This window comes from Mirounga angustirostris, unplaced genomic scaffold (genome assembly GCF_029215605.1).
Source record: "Mirounga angustirostris isolate CCGP_5_RB_7025 unplaced genomic scaffold, mMirAng1.0.hap1 SCAF_9, whole genome shotgun sequence".
Taxonomy (NCBI): Eukaryota; Metazoa; Chordata; class Mammalia; order Carnivora; family Phocidae; genus Mirounga; species Mirounga angustirostris.
In genome coordinates this window covers 59885174-59904457 of record NW_026991717.1, presented here as the reverse complement: position 1 = coordinate 59904457, position 19284 = coordinate 59885174, and the positions used below count along the sequence as shown (strand labels likewise).

At 36.5% G+C, this 19284-nt stretch overlaps 1 protein-coding gene across 4 annotated transcripts in view; it reads left to right on the top strand.

The window, feature by feature from the left end:
• Window positions 1-19284, top strand: part of WDR76 (WD repeat domain 76) — a 56789-nt gene that overhangs the window by 11887 nt on the left and 25618 nt on the right. For all 4 annotated transcript variants that reach the window (XM_045900190.3, XM_045900188.3, XM_045900187.3 and 1 more), the window contains 6 exons: window positions 1202-1294; window positions 2957-3012; window positions 16030-16156; window positions 17599-17700; window positions 17798-17841; window positions 18923-19076. In XM_045900190.3, coding sequence (XP_045756146.1) covers window positions 1202-1294; window positions 2957-3012; window positions 16030-16156; window positions 17599-17700; window positions 17798-17841; window positions 18923-19076 — 576 coding nt within the window. The remainder of the gene's footprint in view (window positions 1-1201; window positions 1295-2956; window positions 3013-16029; window positions 16157-17598; window positions 17701-17797; window positions 17842-18922; window positions 19077-19284) is intronic.

The window sequence follows — 19284 nt, the reverse complement described above, 5'->3', positions numbered from 1 at the left end:
ATTTTCTCTGCTCCTCTTTTTACCCCTCTCCTACACCTTTTCTCAGGAAGCGCTAAACTGCACTTCACCAAAATGTATGTATGTACATTTTGTGTACATACAGATATTATGTATCTGACAAAGTCTTTATGCTGTACATTTGATTGATGGCTTAATTGATTTAGAATTGTAAGTTGAAAATGATTTTTCCTTAAAATTTTAAATATACTCTTTCATTGTCTTCTAGCTCCCCTCAGTATTGAGAAATGTCATTCTGATTCTTGCTTCTTCGTGATCTTTTTCCCTTATTGGCAGACTTTTTTTTAACCTCACTTATCTCAGGTGTTAAGAAATTTTGTGATTTGTGTAAGCTTTGGTCTTTTTTCATTTGTTGTGCTGCATACTCATTGGGCCCTTTTAATCTGGAAACTCATGTCTTTTTTTTTTTTTTTAAGATTTTATTTATTTATTTGAGAGAGAAAGAATGAGAGAGAGCAAGCACATGAGAGGGGGGAGGGTCAGAGGGAGAAGCAGACTCCCTGCTGAGCAGGGAGCCCGATGCAGGACTCGATCCCGGGACTCCAGGATCATGACCTGAGCCGAAGGCAGACGCTTAACCGACTGAGCCACCCAGGCACCCCAGGAAACTCATGTCTTTAGTTTCAAGAAACTTTCTTATATTATTTCTCTAAAAACTTTCTCCTCCATTTTCTCTGCTCCTCTTTTTACCCCTGTAACTATTAGTTGAATATTGGACCTCCAAGCTTGATTCTCTGGTTTTATTGTCTTTTCTGCCTGTGCCTTTATCTTTTTGTTGTTGTTGTTCTTTTATCTAAATTTCCTTAACTCTTTGAATGAATTTAAAATTTTCTGTCACACGTTTCTTTCTCTTTTGTTTAGTAAAAATATAACTGTGAGTAATGGTGAATTAATGATCAGTAGGAAATAATTTGCTATTAGGTTACACTACTAGACTTCTGATATGTCACTTGTTATTTAATTGGGAAGTCATGTAGACACCTTGTGGTTATCCCAAATTCAAACTCTTACACTCAGTATCCAATGCACATCCAATGTGTGCCATTTGGTAAGATAGCGTGTAATGAATAAAGCAGATGCAATTTGAAGGAAAGTATACATTTGAGAATTCAACACCTAGTTTTATGAGGTGCTTTTGCTGTGGATCATGCAAAGTAACAATTTTTTTGGTGTAATTTCATAGGATGAATTTTCAGGATTGTCATCGTACGAAAGGAAGAGACTGAAGAATATATCAGAAAATGCAGACTTTTTTGCTTCTCTTCAGTTGTCTGAGGTTTGTGTGGAATTTCTAGTTAAGAGTAAGATGCCATTCCTCTTGCCTGTAGGTCAATAAAATACTCATAGTATCAGGTTTCAAACATCAGATAAGGGAGGGTAAAATTAGGACTGAGTTTTGCATTTAATAGGAGGAGGTTACCATATTTTATTGATTCTAAGACGTTTTTTTCATTTTAATGTTTTTGAAATTGACATCTTGAAACTGTAACTGGCAGCTTTTCCTCCCTTTTGTTGGTGCATAAGATAATGGTGTCTTATGAATGGTTGTCTTGGATTCAGAGGAACAGAGTATGTTCCAAGTGGTTGCTTTACCTCTAAAGGATAAAGGAGAAGTAGGAGGAATGGGTTGAGGGATGTGTGGTAGAGGAGTGAGAGGACAAGCTTTTTTTTTTAATCCTTTTTCCCCCTAAGATTTATTTATTTATTTATTAGAGAGGGGGAGAGAGAGCACAAGTGGGGGTGGGGAACGGGACAAAGGGAGAGGGACAAGCAGACTTCCTGCTGAGCAGAGAACTAGACACAGGGACCCTGGGATCATGACCTGAACTGAAGGCAGACGCTTAACTGACTGAGCCACCCAGGTGCCCCTCTTTTTTTGAAAAATCTTAGAGACTAGGTGGAAATATGCTTTATATAGGGAGCTTTAAGGATAAATGGCCAGGGGTGCCTGGGTGGCTCAGTTGGAATCGAGCCCTACGTCAGGCTCCCTGCTCAGCAGAGAGCCTGTTTCTTCCTCTGCCTGCCAGTGCCCCTTGCTTGCACTCTCTCTATCAAATAAATAAATAAATAAAATCTTTCAATAATAATAATAAATTCAAAATCTTAAACAAACAAAAAAAAAGGATAAATGGCCAGATGTATGCTAGTGTTTTATAATCATTATAACTAAATGTGTAATTTACATTGTGTCTTCACACTGTGGGTAAAACTGTGTGTGAGATAGCCCTTCAGGAGGGTGTGTGATATTTTCTTTCAAACTGTAACAAGCCCTTGGCTTTATTTAAAAATTACTTGATTTCTTTGATTACACATTCCCAAATATTCAGCATGTGTTTGGATCTTGAGGGAACGGAGGGTGACTTAATATAAGGGATTATATTGTTAAGTCATTAAAATTGGAAAATTCATCAGAAATTTAGACAAAGTATCTATGATTTTGATTTTAGTTAACAGAAATTATGATTTGATTTATAGAAGTGTAATATAACTTTTCTGGAGAATATCAAAGTAGAATTGCCTGTAGTAGAAGTTAAATATTTTAATTTATAATAGTGTCTTTGATTAAATGTTTAATGTTCAATCATGTAAACTCATTAGCAACCTGGTCCAAGGTATCAGAATGTCAGTACTTTCTGATACCTTGTCAGAATGTCATTACAACGTGGGGCTTGAACTCATGACCCTGAGGTCAAGACCTGAGCCCAGATAAGTCTGATGCTTAACCAGCTGAGCCACCCAGGTGCCCCAGTCCTTTAGATGGTGTTTTTACTTGCTTTATTATTGATGGTTTATTTGTCTCATGTCTGTTACCAAGAGCAGGTATCATATTTTAAGGATCTTTATTTCCTATATAGATCTTAGTTTAGTGTCAATGAAGCAGCATACTTAATATTTTGTAAGGTAGTATCTTTACACGTATGTTTTGTATATTTTGCAGTCAGCTGCAAGGCTCCGTGAAATGATAAAGAAGAGGCAGCCTCCTGAATCCAAAAGGTAAAAGATTTGGTTTGCAGTGCCTAAACCATGATGTATTGTTGAGTTATTTATAATATGCAAAATGGTTACCATGGTAAATAAGAAACTGTAATCTTAAACCTGTTGTTTCACATCCTCACGAGCATTTGGTGTTCTCAGTGTTCTGGATTTTGGCCATTCTAATAAGTGTGTATTGGTATCTCATTGTTCTTTTAATTTCTATTTCTCTGATAACATGATGTAGAGCATCTTTTCATATGCTTATTGCTGTCTATATATTACTTTGGCGAACTGTCTGTTAAGGTCTTTGGCCCATTTTAAATTAAGTTGTTTGATTTTTATTGTTGAGTTTTAAGAGTTCTTTGTATATTTTGGATAACAGTCCTTTATCAGATGTGTCTTGTACAGATATTTTCTCCCAGTCGGTGGCTTGTCTTCTCAATCTCTTGGTAGTATCTTTTGCAGAGCAGAAGTTTTTAATCTTAATGAAGTTTATTTCGTCGTGTTTTTCTTTCATGGATTATGTTTTGGGTATTTTATTTAAAAAACCATTGCTATACCCAAGGTCACCTACGTTTTCTCTTATTGTCTTCTACAAGTTTTATAGTTCTGCATTTTACATTATATGTGATCTTTTTTGAGTTAATTTTGTGATGGGGTTAAAGGCTGTGTCTAGATTTTTTTTTTTTTGATGTGGTTATCCATTTGTTGAAAAGATTATTTTTGCTTCATTATTTTGCCTTTGCTCTTTTGTCTAAGATCAGCTGGCTCTCTGTTCTATTCCATTGATTTGTGTTTTCTTTCATCAATACAATACTGTCTTTAAAAACAATTACAGCTTTTCTTTTAATTTTTTATTGTTATGTTAATCACCATACATTACATCATTAGTTTTTAATGTAGTGTTCCATGATTCATTGTTTGTGTATAACACCCAGTGCTCCATGCAGAATGTGCCCTCCTCAATACCCATCACCAGGCTAATCCATCCTCCCACTCCCCTCCCCTCTAGAACCCCCAGTTTGTTTTTCAGAGTCCATTGTCTCTCATGGTTTGTCTCCCCTTCCTAATTTCCCCCCCTTCATTCTTCCTCTCCTGCTATCTTCTTCTTCTTCTTTTTTTTAACATATATTATTTGTTTCAGAGGTACAGATCTGTGATTCGACAGTCTTGCACAATTCACAACGCTCACCATAGCACATACCTTCCCCATTGTCTATCACCGAGCCACCCCACCCCTCCCATCCCCCACCACTCCAGCAACCCTCAGTTTGTTTCCTGAGATTAAGAATTCCTCATATCAGTGAGATCATATGATACATGTCTTTCTCTGATTGACTTATTTCGCTCAGCATAACACCCTCCAGTTCTATCCATGTCATTGCAAATGGCAAGATCTCATTCCTTTTGATGGCTGCATAATATTCCAGTGTATATATATACCACATCTTCTTTATCCATTCATCTGTTGATGGACATCTTGGCTCTTTCCACAGTTTGGCTATTGTGCACATTGCTGCTATATACATCGGGGTGCACATACCCCTTCGGATCCCTACATTTGAATTTTTGGGGTAAATACCCAGTAGTGCAATCCTGGGTCATATGGTAGCTCTATTTTCAACTTTTTGAGGAACCTCCATGCTGTTTTCCAGAGTGGCTGCACCAACTTGCATTCCCACCAACAGTGTAGGAGGGTTCCCCTTTCTCCACATCCCCGCCAGCATCTGTCGTTTCCTGACTTGTTAATTTTAGCCATTCTGACTGGTGTAAGGTGATATCTCGTTGAGGTTTTGATTTGGATTTCCCTGATGCCGAGCGATGTTGAGGACTTTTTCATGTGTCTGTTCGCCATTTGCATGTCTTCTTTGGAAAAATGTCTGTTCATGTCTTCTCCCCATTTCTTGGTTGGATCATTTGTTCTTTGGGTGTTGAGTTTAAGAAGTTATTTATAGATTTTGGATACTAGCCCTTTATCTGATATGTCATTTGCAAATATCTTCTCCCATTCTGTCGGTTGTCTTTTGGTTTTGTTAACTGTTTCCTTTGCTTTGCAAAAGCTTTTTATCTTGATGAAGTCCCAATAGTTCATTTTTGCCCTTGCTTCCCTTGCCTTTGGTGATGTTTCTAGGAAGAAGTTGCTTCGGCTGAGGTCAAAGAGGTTGCTGCCTGTGTTCTCCTTTAGATTTTGATGGACTCCTGTCTCACATTGAGGTCTTTCAACCATTTGGAGTCTATTTTTGTGTGTAAGGAAATGGTCCAGTTTCATTCTTCTGCATGTGGCTGTCCAAATTTCCCAACACCATTTGTTGAAGAGACTGTCTTTTTTCCACTGGACATTCTTTCCTGCTTTGTCAAAGATTAGTGGACCATAGAGTTGAGAGTCCATTTCTGGGCTCTCTATTCTGTTCCATTGATCTATGTGTCTGTTTTTGTGCCAGCACCATACTGTCTTGATGATGACAGCTTTGTAATAGAGCTTGAAGTCCGGAATTGTGATGCCACCAGCTTTGCTTTTCTTTTTCAACATTCCTCTGGCTATTTGGGGTCTTTTCTGGCTCCATACAAATTTTAGGATTATTTGTTCCATTTCTTTGAAAAAAGTTGATGTATTTTGATGGGGATTGCATTGAATGTGTAGATTGCTCTAGGTAACATTGACATCTTCACAGTATTTGTTCTTCCAATCCATGAGCATGGAACGTTTTTCCATTTCTTTGTGTCTTCCTCAATTTCTTTCATGAGTATTTTATAGTTTTCTGAGTACAGATCCTTTGCCTCTTTGGTTAGATTTATTCCTAGGTATCTTATGGTTTTGGGTGCAATTGTAAATGGGATTGACTCCTTAATTTCTCTTTCTTCTGTCTTGTTGGTGTATAGGAATGCCACTGATTTCTGTGCATTGATATTATATCCTGCCACTTTACCGAATTCCTGTATGCATTCTAGCAGTTTTGGGGTGGGGTCTTTTGGGTTTTCCACATAAAGTATCATAGCATCTGCAAAGAGTGAGAGTTTGACTTCTTCTTTGCCGATTTGGATGCCTTTTATTTCTTTTTGTTGTCTGATTGCTGTGGCTAGGACTTCTAGTACTATGTTGAATAGCAGTGGTGATAGTGGACATCCCTGCCGCGTTCCTGACCTTAGGGGGAAAGCTCTCACTTTTTCCCCATTGAGAATGATATTTGCTGTGGGTTTTTCATAGGTGGCTTTTATGATATTGAGGTATGTACCCTCTATCCCTATACTCTGAAGAGTTTTGATCAAGAAAGGATGCTGTACTTTGTCAAATGCTTTTTCTGCATCTATTGAGAGGATCATATGATTCTTATTCTTTCTTTTGTTAATGTATTGTATCACGTTGATTGATTAGCGGATGTTGAACCAACCTTGCAGCCCAGGGATAAATCCCACTTGGTCGTGGTGAATAATCCTTTTAATGTACTGTTGGATCCTATTGGCTAGTATTTTGTGAGAATTTTTACATCCATGTTCATCAAGGATATTGGTCTGTAATTCTCCTTTTTGATAGGGTCTTTGTCTGGTTTTGGGATCAAGATAATGGTGGCCTCATAAAACGAGTTTGGAAGTTTTCCTTCCATTTCTATTTTTTGGAACAGTTTCAGAAGAATAGGTATTAATTCTTCTTTAAATGTTTGTTAGAATTCCCCTGGGAAGCCATCTGGCCCTGGGCTTTTGTTTGTTGGGAGATTTTTGATTACTGCTTCAATTTCTTTAAAAACAATTAAAGCTTTAAAGTAAGTCTTACATTGGGTAGTCAGTCCTCCAACTTATCATTCTTCTTCAATATTGTGTTGGTAATTCTGTGTTTTTTGCCTCTCTCTATAAACTGTAGAATCATTTTGTCAGTATCCACAAAATAACTTGCTAGGGTTTTGATTGAGAGTACATTGAATTTATAGATCAAGGTGGAAAGAACTGACATCTTGACTATCTGTAAACATGGAATATCTGTCCATTTATTTAGTTCTTTGACTTTGTTCATCGGAGTTTTGTAGTGTACTTCGTATAGATCTTGGAAATATTTTGTAAGGCTTGAACCTAAGTATTTCATTGTGTGGGTGCTAATGTAAATGATACTATATTTTTAACTTCAACAAATTTCACTTGTTTATTGCTGGCATATAGGAAAGCAATTGACTTTTATATATTAACCTTGTATCCTACAACCTTGGTATAATCGCTTATTAGTTCCAGGAGTTCCTTTGTTCATTTTTTAGAATTCTTTACATAGACTATCATGTCATCTATGAACAAATGCAGCTTTTTTTTTTATTTAATAGATTACTGGTTTATTATAAAAGGATATAACTTAAAACAGCTAAAGGAAGAGATGCATAGGGCAAGGCATGGGGAAATGGTTCAGAGCTTCAGTGCCCTCTCAGAGTGTGTCCTCTCCCAGCACATCCATGTGTTCACCAACCTGGACACTCTTTTATTTTTTATTTTTATTTTAAAAAAATATTTATTTATTTGTTTATTTATTTTTTGAGAGAGCGTGCATGTGAGTGGGGGGAGAGAGAATCTTAAGTAGGCTTCATGCCCAGTGCAGAGACCGACTTGGGCTTGATATCATGATCCTGAGATTATGACCTGAGCCAAAATCAAGAGCCAGCTGCTTAACTGAGCCACCTAGGCGTCCCCAACCTGGAAACTTTTGAACAAATATAGTTTATTTTTTTCTTAAATATAGTTTTTTTTTCCAAATCTGTGTACCATTTATTTTCTTTTCTTGTCTTATTGCATTAGCTAGAACTTCCAGCATAATGTTGAAAAGGAATGGTGAGTGAGGACATCCTTGCCTGTACCTGATGTTGGTGGGAAAGTTTGGTGTTTCTCACCATTTAAGTATGACATTAGCTCTAGGTTTTCTGTAGATACTCTCTATCAAGTTGAGAAAGTTCCCCTCTAATTTACTGAGATTTTTTTTTATCATGAATAGGTGTTGGATTTAGTGAAAAGCATATTCTGCATTTGTTGATAGGATCATATGATTTTGCTTTTTTAGCCTTTTGATGTGATGGATTACACTGAACAATTTTTGATAGATTACATTATGTGATTTTTGAGTGTTGAACTAGTCTTGCATACCTGGAATATATCCCACTTGCTTGTGGCTTGTAATACTTTTTGTACCTTGTTGGGTTCAATGTACTAATATTTTGTTGAGGGCTTTGCATCTGCTCATGAGAGATTATTGGTCTGTAGTTTTCTGTTTTGTAATGTTTTTGGTTTTGGTATTAGGGTAATGCTGGCCTCATAGAATGAGATAGTAGGATTCTCTCTGCTTCTGTCCTCTAAAAGAGATTGTAGAGAATTGGTACAATTTCATATATGTTTGGTAAAATTCACCAGTGAACCTATGTCAGCCTGGTGTGTTTTGTTTTGGAAGGTTGTTAATTATTGATATAATTTCTTTAATAGGTGTAAGCCTACTCAGATTATCTATTTCTAATTCAGATTGTGAGTTTAGCAGCTGAGTCTTTTCAAGAATTGTCCATTTCATCTAGGTTATCAAATAGGTGGGCATGGAGTTTTTCATATCATTCCTTTATTATCTTTTTAATGTCCATAGGATCTATAGTGAGACCCCTCTTTCTGATATTGATAATTTTTTTTCTTTATTAGCCTTGCCTAGAGGCTTATTGATTTTATTGGTCTTTTTAAATTTAATTTTTTTATTTTTTTAAGATTTTATTTATTTGAGAGAGAGTGAGAGCGAGAGAGATCACAGAGGGAGAGGGAGAAGCAGACACGCCACTGAGCAGAGAGCCCGTTGTGGGGCTCAGTCTCAGGACCCTGAGATCATGATCTGGGCTAAAGGCAGACATTTAACTGGCTGAGCCACTCAGGCGCCCCTATTGGTCTTTTTTTTTTTTTTTTAATTATTTATTTATTTGAGAGAGAGAGACCGACCAAGCACAAGGGGAGGGCCAGGGGAGAGAGAATCTCAAGCAGATTCCACTGAGCATGGAGCCCAATGTGGGGCTTGATCTCAAGACCCTGAGATCATGACCTGACCTGAAATCAAGAGTTGTACACTTAGTTAACTGAGCCATCCAGGCGCCCCAAATTTTATTGGTTTTTTGAAAGAACTGGCTTTTGGTTTTGTTGATTTTTTTTTTTTCCCCTCCCTCTGGTGATTTCCTGTTTTTAATTTTATTGATTTGCTCAACTTTTATTATTTCTTCTCCTTACTTTGGATTAATTTGCTCTTCTTTTTCTAGTTTCCTAAGTTGGAAATGGAGGTGATTGATTTTTGACCTTCTTTCCTAATATATGCATTCACTGTTATAAATTTCCCTATAAGCACTGCTTTCCCTGCATCCCACAAATTTTATTAGGTTGTGTTTTCATTTTCATTTAGTTAATATTTTTTATATCTTCTTGAGATTTCTTCTTTGACCCATGTGTTATTTAGCAGATTGTTTTCTTCCTTTTTTTTTTCTTTAAAGATTTTATTTATTTACCTGAGAGAGAGAGAGCACAAGCAGGGGAGAGGGGTAGAGGAGAGGGAGAATCAGACTCCCCACTGAACAGGGGGCCCAATGTGTGGCTTGATCCCAGGACCCTGGGATCATGACCTGAGCCGAAGGCAGATGCTTGACTGACTGAGCCACCCAGGCTCCCTTGTATGTTATTTCATTGAATTGGATTGTTCCAATGGATAACCAGGGACTGAGCCTACATTTTTCGGGGGGGGGGAGGTGAGAAGACAAGTTAATTACCTAGAAGATGTTTTAATAACTTGTTTGAAGGGTTGGAGTGTTGGAGAGGACATGAGCCTGAGCAGAACTAGGGAGGATTCAATTTCCCTTAGGGATGGTCCTTGGAATCATCCCTATCTCATTCAGGATACCTTGGGGTCAGTATAATGAGGCACCTGACTGAAAAGTGGTAGGATCCCCGAAGTTGCAGAGAAGAAACCGGAGCTTGGGATTGTCTTGACCAGGGAAACCTAAGTAGGGATGAAAAAATAAGAATAAAAATGCAAATGTATACAAAATGCTTTCATATAATCAGTACCGTGAATTAGTTTTTTTTTTTTTTTTTTTAAGATTTTATTTATTTGACAGAGAGAAAGAACGAGCACAAGCAGGGGAGCGGCAGGGAGAGGGAGAAGCAGGCTCCCCGTCAAGCAGGGGAGCCCGATGAGGATCTCGATCCTAGGGTCCTGGGATCATGACCTGTGCTGAAGGCAGACGCTTAACTGATAGCCACCCAGCTGCCCTAATCCATGTGTTATTTGTTGTTTAATCTGTATGTAGTTTGGGTTTTCCAGGTATCTTTCTCTTATTGCCTTCTAGTTTAATTCAGTTGTGTTCTGAGAGCAAACATCGTATGATTTTCTTCTTTTTAAAATTTCTCTTCTTTTAAATTTAAGGTGTGTTTTATGGTCTAGAATGTGGTCTACCTTGGTGAATGTTCCATCTGAGCTTGAGAGGAAATGTGTATTCTGTTTTTGATGAAAAAAATTTTTTTTAAAAAGATTTTATTTATTGATTCATGAGAGACAGAGAGAGAGGCAGAGGGAGAAGCAGGCTCCCCGTGGAGCAGGGAGCCTGATGCGGAACTTGATACCAGGACTCTTGAGACCATGACCTGAGCTGAAGGCAACTGAGCCACCCAGGCGCCCCTCCCCCCTTTATTTTAAGATTTGTATTCTGTTTTTGAATGAACTGGTCTATAGATGTTGGTTATATCTAGTTTATGGATAGTATGTCAAGTTGAACTGTGCCCTTGCTGATTTGCTGCCTGCTGGATCTCTCCATTTCTGACAGGGGAGTGTTTAAGTCTCCAAATAAGATAGTAGAGGCACCTATTTTTTTTTTTTTTTCCAATTCTATTAGTTTTTGCCTTACATAGTTTGATTATCTGTTGTTAGGTGCATTATGTTATGTTATCTTGGAGAATTGGCCCCTTTATCATTATGTAATGCCCTTCTTTATCCCTGATAACTTTTTGCTTTGAAGTCTGCTCTGTCTGAAATTAATATAGTCACTCCTGCTTTCTTTCCAGTTGTGTTAGCATGGTGTATTTTTCTCCATTCATTTACTTTTAATTTTTATGTGTCTTTATATATATATATATTTTAAAGATTTTATTTATTTATTTGACAGAGAGAGACAGCGAGAGAGGGAACACAAGCAGGGGGAGTGGGAGAGGGAGAAGCAGGCCTCCTGCCTAGCAGGGAGCCTGATGCGGGGATTAACCCCAGGACCCTGGGATCATGAAGTGAGCTGAAGGCAGACGCTTAATGACTGAACCACCCAGGTGCCCCTGTGTGTCTTTACATATAAAGTAGATTTCTTATAGACAACATATGTTTGGGTATTGTATTTGATCCACTCTGGCATTCTCTTTTAATGGGTGCATTTAGACCTACCATTGATGTTCAAATTGAGTATTGATATATTTGGATTAATATCTACCATATTTGTTAATATGGGTATTGATATATTTGTATTTATATCTACCTTGTTTGTTTATGTTTTCTACTTATTGCCCTTGTTTTTTGTTCCTATTTTTGCCTCCACTGTTTTTCTGCCTTTTATGGTTTTATTTTATTTTATATATTTATTATTTTTTAAAAGATGTATTTATTTATTTATTTGACAGAGAGAGACATAGCGAGAGAGGGAACACAAGCAGGGAGAGTGGGAGGGGGAGAAGCAGGCTTCTGGTGGAGCAGGGAGCCCCATGTGGAGCTCGATCCCAGGACTCTGGGATCATGACCTGAGCCGAAGGCAGATGCTTAACGACTGAGCCACCCAGGCGCCCTTCCTTTTATGGTTTTAATTGAGCATTTTATATGATGTCATTTTCTTTTCTTTCTTAGGGTATCCGTTATACTTTTTTCTGCTCTTTTTTTAGAGATTGCCCTAGAGTTTACGATATACATATATAGCTAACCCAAGTCCACTTTCACTTAACAGTGTACAACTACAGGGTGTGAGTGGGGTATAGTGTGAGTACCTTATAATAACAAAATAATCCTAGTTCTTCTTTCTTGTCCCTTGTATCATTGTTGTCATTCATTTCACATGTATAAATATACTTAAGTATATATATGCATAGGTGTGTATGTATATATATATATACACATATTCATAAGATATATACGTAAGTGTACATAACCAAATATGTTGTTGCTATTGTTATTTTGAGATAGCTGTTATTAAGAATGAGGAAAATAATTTTTTTTTTTTTTTACCTTATTCCTTCTTTGATGCTCTTCCTTTCTTTTTGTGGATCTGAGTTTCTGATCTATGTTTTTCTTCTCTCTAAAGAACTTCTTTTAACATTTCTTGTAAGGCACATCTAATGGCAACAAATTCTCTTAATTTTTTTTTTTTAAGTAAGTTTTATGCCCAATGTGACTCCAAGATCAAGAGTTGCATATTCTACTGACTGAGCTAGCCAGGTGCCCTTTCAACACTTTAAATATTTTACTCTACTCTGTTGATTGCATAGTTATGAGAAGATGGATGTAGTTCTTATCTTTGTTTGCCTGTAGGTAAGGTGCTTTTTTCCTCCTTTTTTCCTCCTGGCTTCTTTCAGGATTTTTTCTTTCTCTTTGATTTTCTCTAGTTTGGAAATGAATTGCCTAGGTGTAGCTTTTTTTTTTTTTGTAGTTTTTGTAGGTCTAGTTATTTATCTAGGTGTAGTTTTTACCATGCAAATATGGTAGATATTAATCCAAATATATCAGTACTCATTATGAACATCAATGGTCTAAATGCACCCATTAAAAGAGATTGTCAGAGTGGATCAAGTATAACACCCAAACATATGTTATCTATAAGAAATCTACTTTAAATGTAAAGACACATAATGCCAAAGAAGGGATTGACATTAATTTGGGGGAAATTCTTGGTTACTATTGTTTCAAATATATCTTCTGTTTTTCTCTTTTCCTTATCCTTCTTGTATTCCCATTATGTATATGTTATACCTTTTGTAGTTATCCCACAACTCTTGGATATTCTGTTCTTTTTTTTTTTTTTTTTTTAGGATTTTATGTATTTATTTAACAGAGAGCAAGAGAGCACAAGCAGGGGCAGTGGCAGAGGGAGAGGGAGAAGCAGGCTCCTCGCTAAGCAGGGAGCCAGACGTGGGGCTCCATCCCAGGACTCTAGGATCATGACCTGAGCTGAAGGCAAACGCTTAACAACTGAGCCACCCAGGCGCCCCTCTGTTTTTCTGTTTTGTTTTGTTTGTTTTTTGTTTTTTCAGTCTTTTTTCTCCTTTTCAGTTTTGGAGGTTCCTATTGAGATATCCTTAAGCTCAGGGATTTTTTCCTCAGCCATGTCTTATCCACTCTTAAGCTCATCAAAGGCATTCTTCAGGGGCGCTGGGTGGCTCAGTCGTTAAGCGCTTAGGCTCAGGTCATGATCCCACGGTCCTGGGATAGAGCCCCGCATCAGGCTCCCTGCTCAGCGGGAAGCCTGCTTCTCCCTCTCCCACTCCCTCTGCTTGTGTTCCCTCTCTCGCTGTGTCTCTGTCAAATAAATAAAAATCTTAAAAAAAAAAAAGGCATTCTTCATTTCTTAGTGTTTTTGATCTCTAGCATTTCTTTTTGGTTCTTTCTTAGGATTTCCATCTCTCTTCTTAAATTGCCTATCTGTTCTTCAGTGGTGTTTATTTTATCTATTAGAGACCTTAGCATATTAATCATAGTTGTTTTAAATTCCTGTTCTGACTGGGGCGCCTGGGTGACTCATTCGGTTAAGCGTCTGACTTTGGCTCCAGCATGATCTCAGGGTCTTGGAATTGAGCCCCATGTTGGGCTCTGCACTCAGCAGGGAGTCTGATTGTCCCTCTCCCTCTGCCCCTCCCTCTGCTCACGCTCTCTCTCAAATAAATAAAATCTTAAAAAAAAAAGTTCAAATTTCTGTTCTGATAATTCCAACATCCCTGCCGTGTCTGGTTCTGAAGCTTTCTATGTCTCTTTAAATTGTGTTGTTTGTCTTTAATTGTGCCTTATAATTTTTTCTTGATAGCTGGACATGATGTACTAGGAAAAAGGAACTGTTGTAAATAGGCCTTTAGTAATGTGTCAAAGAGAAAGCTGTTCTATAGTCCTGTGATTAGGTCTCAGTTTTTTAGGGAGCCTTTCTCTCTGGACTGTGAGCTTAAGGAGTGTTTTAGTTTCTTTCCTCCCCTGTTAGGTGGGAGAGGACAGTAAGAGTGGGCTGGAGTTGGGTATTTCCTTTCTTTCAGGTTAAACTGTGATAATACCCTAGCAGGTTAAGCTCTGGTTAACTACTTCTCCTGAGGGCATGCCTTGTTAATAAGAACAAAGTGCTCTGGTGTATTTCAAAATGGTTCTTTTTCACCTCCCACTGTGGGAAGCATGAGGGGATTTTTCTGTGATATTTACGGAGGACCTAGCTGAGCTCCTGGATGTATAATCTCACAAAATACTAGGGGTGAGACCCCCTTGAGGGTTTATTTTTTTTTTAAAGACTTTTTTTTTAGAGCAGTTTCAGTTACACAACAAAATTGAGAGGAGGGTACAGAGATTTCATGTATATTCCTCTGCCCCACATGCATAACCTTCCCCATTATCAACATCACTCAGTAGAGTGGTACATTTATTACCAAGGATGAATCTACACTGATATATCATAATCACCCAAAGTCCATAGTTTGCCTTAGAGTTCACTCTCTTGGTGTTGTACGTTGTATGGGTTTGTACAAACGTATAATGACATATATCCATCATTATAATATAAAAAGCATTTTTACCACCCTAAAAATCCTGTGTTCTCTCTGTTCATGACCTTACCACCCTCGACTGTAGCAATTATCTTTTTATTGTCTCCATAGTTTTGCCTTTAATAGAAGGTCACGTATTTGGGATCATACAGTATATAGCCTTTTCAGATTTACTTCTTTCTCTTAGTAATAGGTATTTAAGGTTCCTCCATGTCTTTTTATGGTTTGATAGCCTGTTTCTTTTTAGTGCTGAATAATATTCGATTGTTTGGATGTACTGTAGTTTATTTATCTGTTCAGTTAGTGGAGGACATCTTGGCTGCTTCCCAGTTTTGATAGTTATGAACAAAGTTATTATAAACACCCATGTGCAGGTTTTTGTGCGGACCACTCTGGAGTTTTTAACTTGTCCATGCTGAGCCTCCAGCAACTGGTCAGTTACAGTTCAGGTTTTCCTACCTTGGCATTGGTTCCCCTTGTGATTTTTGTTCTTGACTTTCTGTTCCAGTAAGCCACAACTCCTTATATTTGTCTGTCTCTCCAGTTTTGAGGCCAGCAGTTTGCATTGTGTCCTTGCCTCTCTTAAGGATCCTAGAAGAGTTATTGAGTTTTTAATCTGTTCATCTTTTTACTTGAAAAGACAGAGTGGTGAATTTCAAGTTCCTTATTTGTAGAACTGGAAATTGGAAGTTCTGAACTACTTTTTTAAAATGAAAAAACAGTGCATAAAAAAGTGGGATATGTATATGATTTAAAAAAGTAGAGTATATGGAAGGAAATGCAATGAAACATTTAAATATCTTTTCCATTTTAGATCTTAGTTCTCTAGGCCTTCTCCCTGGAAGAAACCACTGTTAATAGTTCCATGTATATTCTTCCATAGGTAATCTTAGCATGTACAAATGTATGTGTGTACATAACCTTTTTCTAAAAAAACAAATGGAAGTATATTCAGCATGTACTGGACCTTGTTTTTGCTTCTTATATCTTAGAGTTCATGTCATATCAGTATGCAAAGATCTATTTCATTCTTCCTGTGGTTGCATATTATTCTTTTAGAGATGTATGCCATGATTTATTTTAACACCTTTCACCTCCCCGTGATGAACATTTATGATTTTATTTAAAAGCATGGAAACACAAATGTTCAATTAAAATCAGTGTCGTCATGTACATACATCTTTGTAATGGGTGAGTTTATTTATGAGATACATTCCTGGAAGTTATCTCCTTAATATTAATAAATATATGTAACTGTTTTATAACTTGAGGTTTTTTCTCCCACTCCTTTAGAAAAAAGCCTAAGAAGAGAGAAAATGGGACTGGATGTAGAAGGTCAATGAGATTACTAAAAGTAGATCCTTCAGGAGTGTCATTACCAGCAACCCCAACTCAGCCGACATTAATAGCAGATGAAAATGTAAGAAAGTGCAAAAACAATATATTACTTTTTTTTTCCCCCAAGATCTTTTTTTTTTATTCTTATGTTAATCCCCATACATTACATCATTAGTTCTAGATGAAGTGTTCCATGATTCATTGTTTGTGCATAACACCCAGTGCTCCATGCAGAATGTGCCCTCCTCAATACCCACCACCAGGCTAACCCATCCTCCCACCCCCCTCCCCTCTAGAACCCTCAGTTTGTTTTTCAGAGTCCATCAATATGTTACTTAATAAAATACTGAAATGTTTGAAATGTTTGAAACTAGATTAAAAGGTCATTAAATTATGTTTAATTTGTACTTCATTAATTTAATACTGGACTGTTTCTTATTTAATGAGTAAGATTTCAAAATCATAAAGACTAGTTTGGATTCTGTATTTCTGCAGGCTTACCTGCTGTGGAATTAGGGGTAAATTACTTAACCTTTCTGAGCCCCAGTATCCCCATATTTAAAGTGGCAACAGTATAGAAATTTTAAGGAGGTGTTGTGGGAGTTAAGTGAAATAGTATCTATAAAGTTCTTTATACTGTGTTAAGGACTTAGGAAGTAAGCAATAAATGGTAGTATTAATGTTGTTAATAATGCATAATATGGGATAATAGTGATAGCCTCTTGCTGTAGTATAATTTTGTACTATCAGTGAATAGAAAGGGTTTTATTTACCAAGTTTATTGTCTAAATAATATTATAATGATATTTTTTATTCAAGTGCACCCACTATTTTTAATACTTTATATCTAAGTGCTTAATTATGAATTAGAAGATAGTACTAATTAGACTGGTGCTTTGGGAGCTAATTGAAAATTACAGTGCTTGGTAAGAGTAGCTTTCCAATTTTTCTGAAGCCTCCACCCATGGTAAATGTATTTACACTGAACTCATTAATGCCATACAACTGAAGCAACACTTGTGAAATGATACTTAACACTTACTGCATGTTATGTACTTTTTGTATTTTCTGTTCTTTCGTTGTTCATTAAAACATTGCTGGTTGTAATATATTAAAATGATTTCATGATCCATGGGTTACAACCTATGATTTAAAAAAAACACTGGCATAGAATGATAACTTTACTCTGAGTAATGAAATTGAACTGATCTGAATCCATTCCCAGCAACTCCTGTTCTGGGCAGTGTAACTTTGGACAAGGTAACTTCTCTAAGTTTCATTACTATCTTTTTAAAATGTGATTTCTCATTCACTGGATTATTATGAGGATTAAATGGGGTAATACATATATTAGTTTACAGGGTACACCTGGCAATCATTCATTGAACAACTGTTTTTGAATACTAATGTGTCACCTATGTTGTTGGTATTGAAAGTAAAGTAGTGAAAAACTTACATTCTAGGGCAGAGCAACAATCAGCCTGTTTTATTTCTCATTCTTTATTTTCTTATTTTTTATAACAGCCTTTGTTACCTCCTGGGCCTTTAGAAATGACTCCTGAAAATCGAGATGATGACAGTGAACTATTTAAAAGATTTCTACAGACTTGGGCAAATGTGAGCAAGGTATCATATGCAAGGGCTTACAGCTTTTAGAATTATCTGTTAAGGAAATTTCAGTACATATATTAACTTAATACCTTGGTCTTTTTCATTTTTTCAGACAAGTAGTAAGAATACTGAGAAGGAGTTAGCTAATATTAAAAGGTGAGTTAAAATCCCTTGCCTTTGTTTTATATTTTCTACAGTCTTTAAATTATAAAGACTATATACCATTACAAGAAATTTTGCAAATGAGGTGAAATGATAACCCATAATATTTCCACCCTAGCAACTGTTGTTTTTGTATGTTTCCTTTCAAGTATTGCCATATGTAGTACCGCTATGAATTTCTTAAGGGCATGGATTTTGTCTCAATAACCAAAACGATGCCTGCCTGGTGCATAATATATATTTACTCATTATTTAATAAGTGAATGAATCCATGTACATTTTTAGTTTATTACGTTCTAATGTATATACAAATTTGCATTATGCTTTTCACTAATATAGTTACAAAATATTAATCTCATGTTACTAGAGTCTTTGTATTTATTGAATAATTGTATACTATTTCATTTACTTAATCTTTTCTGACTCTGTTGGTATTTAGAATTATTTTCAATTTAGTTTTGTGTGGTTAGTTGCATATTTAGTTATATGTGTGCATATGTTTTAAGTGTATATGTGTGATTGTGGGTTAATTTTTTTTTTTAAAGATTTTATTTATTTATTTGAGAGAGAGAATGAAAGAGAGCACAAGAGGGGGGAGGGTCAGAGGGAGAAGCGGATTCCCTGCTGAGCAGGGAGCCCGATGCGGGACTCGATCCTGGGACTCCAGGATCATGACCTGAGCTGAAGGCAGTCGCTCAACCAACTGAGCCACCCAGGTGCCCTGTGGGTTAATTCTTTAGGATAGATTCCAGAAGTGAGATTAATGAGTCAAATATCATGGACATTTTTGTGGCTTTTAGTATACATTGCTGAATTGTTTTCTAAAATCATTTTTTCTTCTGAAAATCTTGTATGAATTTACTCTGCCACTAGCACTGTTAATGAATGTATATGTTTAACTGCATCCTGCTACCTTTTATAAGTGAAAAATAGTATCCCATTATTTAATTTGATTTCCTTGGTTATTAGGAGGTTGACTATTTACTAATTGTGTCTCTTTTCTTTTTTGAGTCATCTTTTAGTTATTTTGACTCCTGATTGGTTTTACTTCTGAAATTTAACTTTTATTCCTCAGCTATAAAGCCAATTTAAGTGGCATGGTCATTAATGAAGATACTGTTCATAAAGTTACCAAAGGCGCAATATTTTCTGTGGCTCTCCACCCATCAGAAATTAGAACTTTGGTGGCAGCTGGGGCCAAATCTGGGCAAGTTGGACTTTGGGATTTGGTAAGTTATTATTAATTTTTTGAAGATAATAAAATTTGACTGAAACAGTCTATAGGAGAATAGCCTAGAGCTGCGTGTTTGTAGATGTTACTTGAGATTTATAGTTTTGTGCTTTGTGATACCAAATTTTAAAATTGAGAAATTTTAGTTGGCTTTCTAGAACTTTATCATTTTTAATTTGAATATTATTAGTCATCTGAGCATAAGT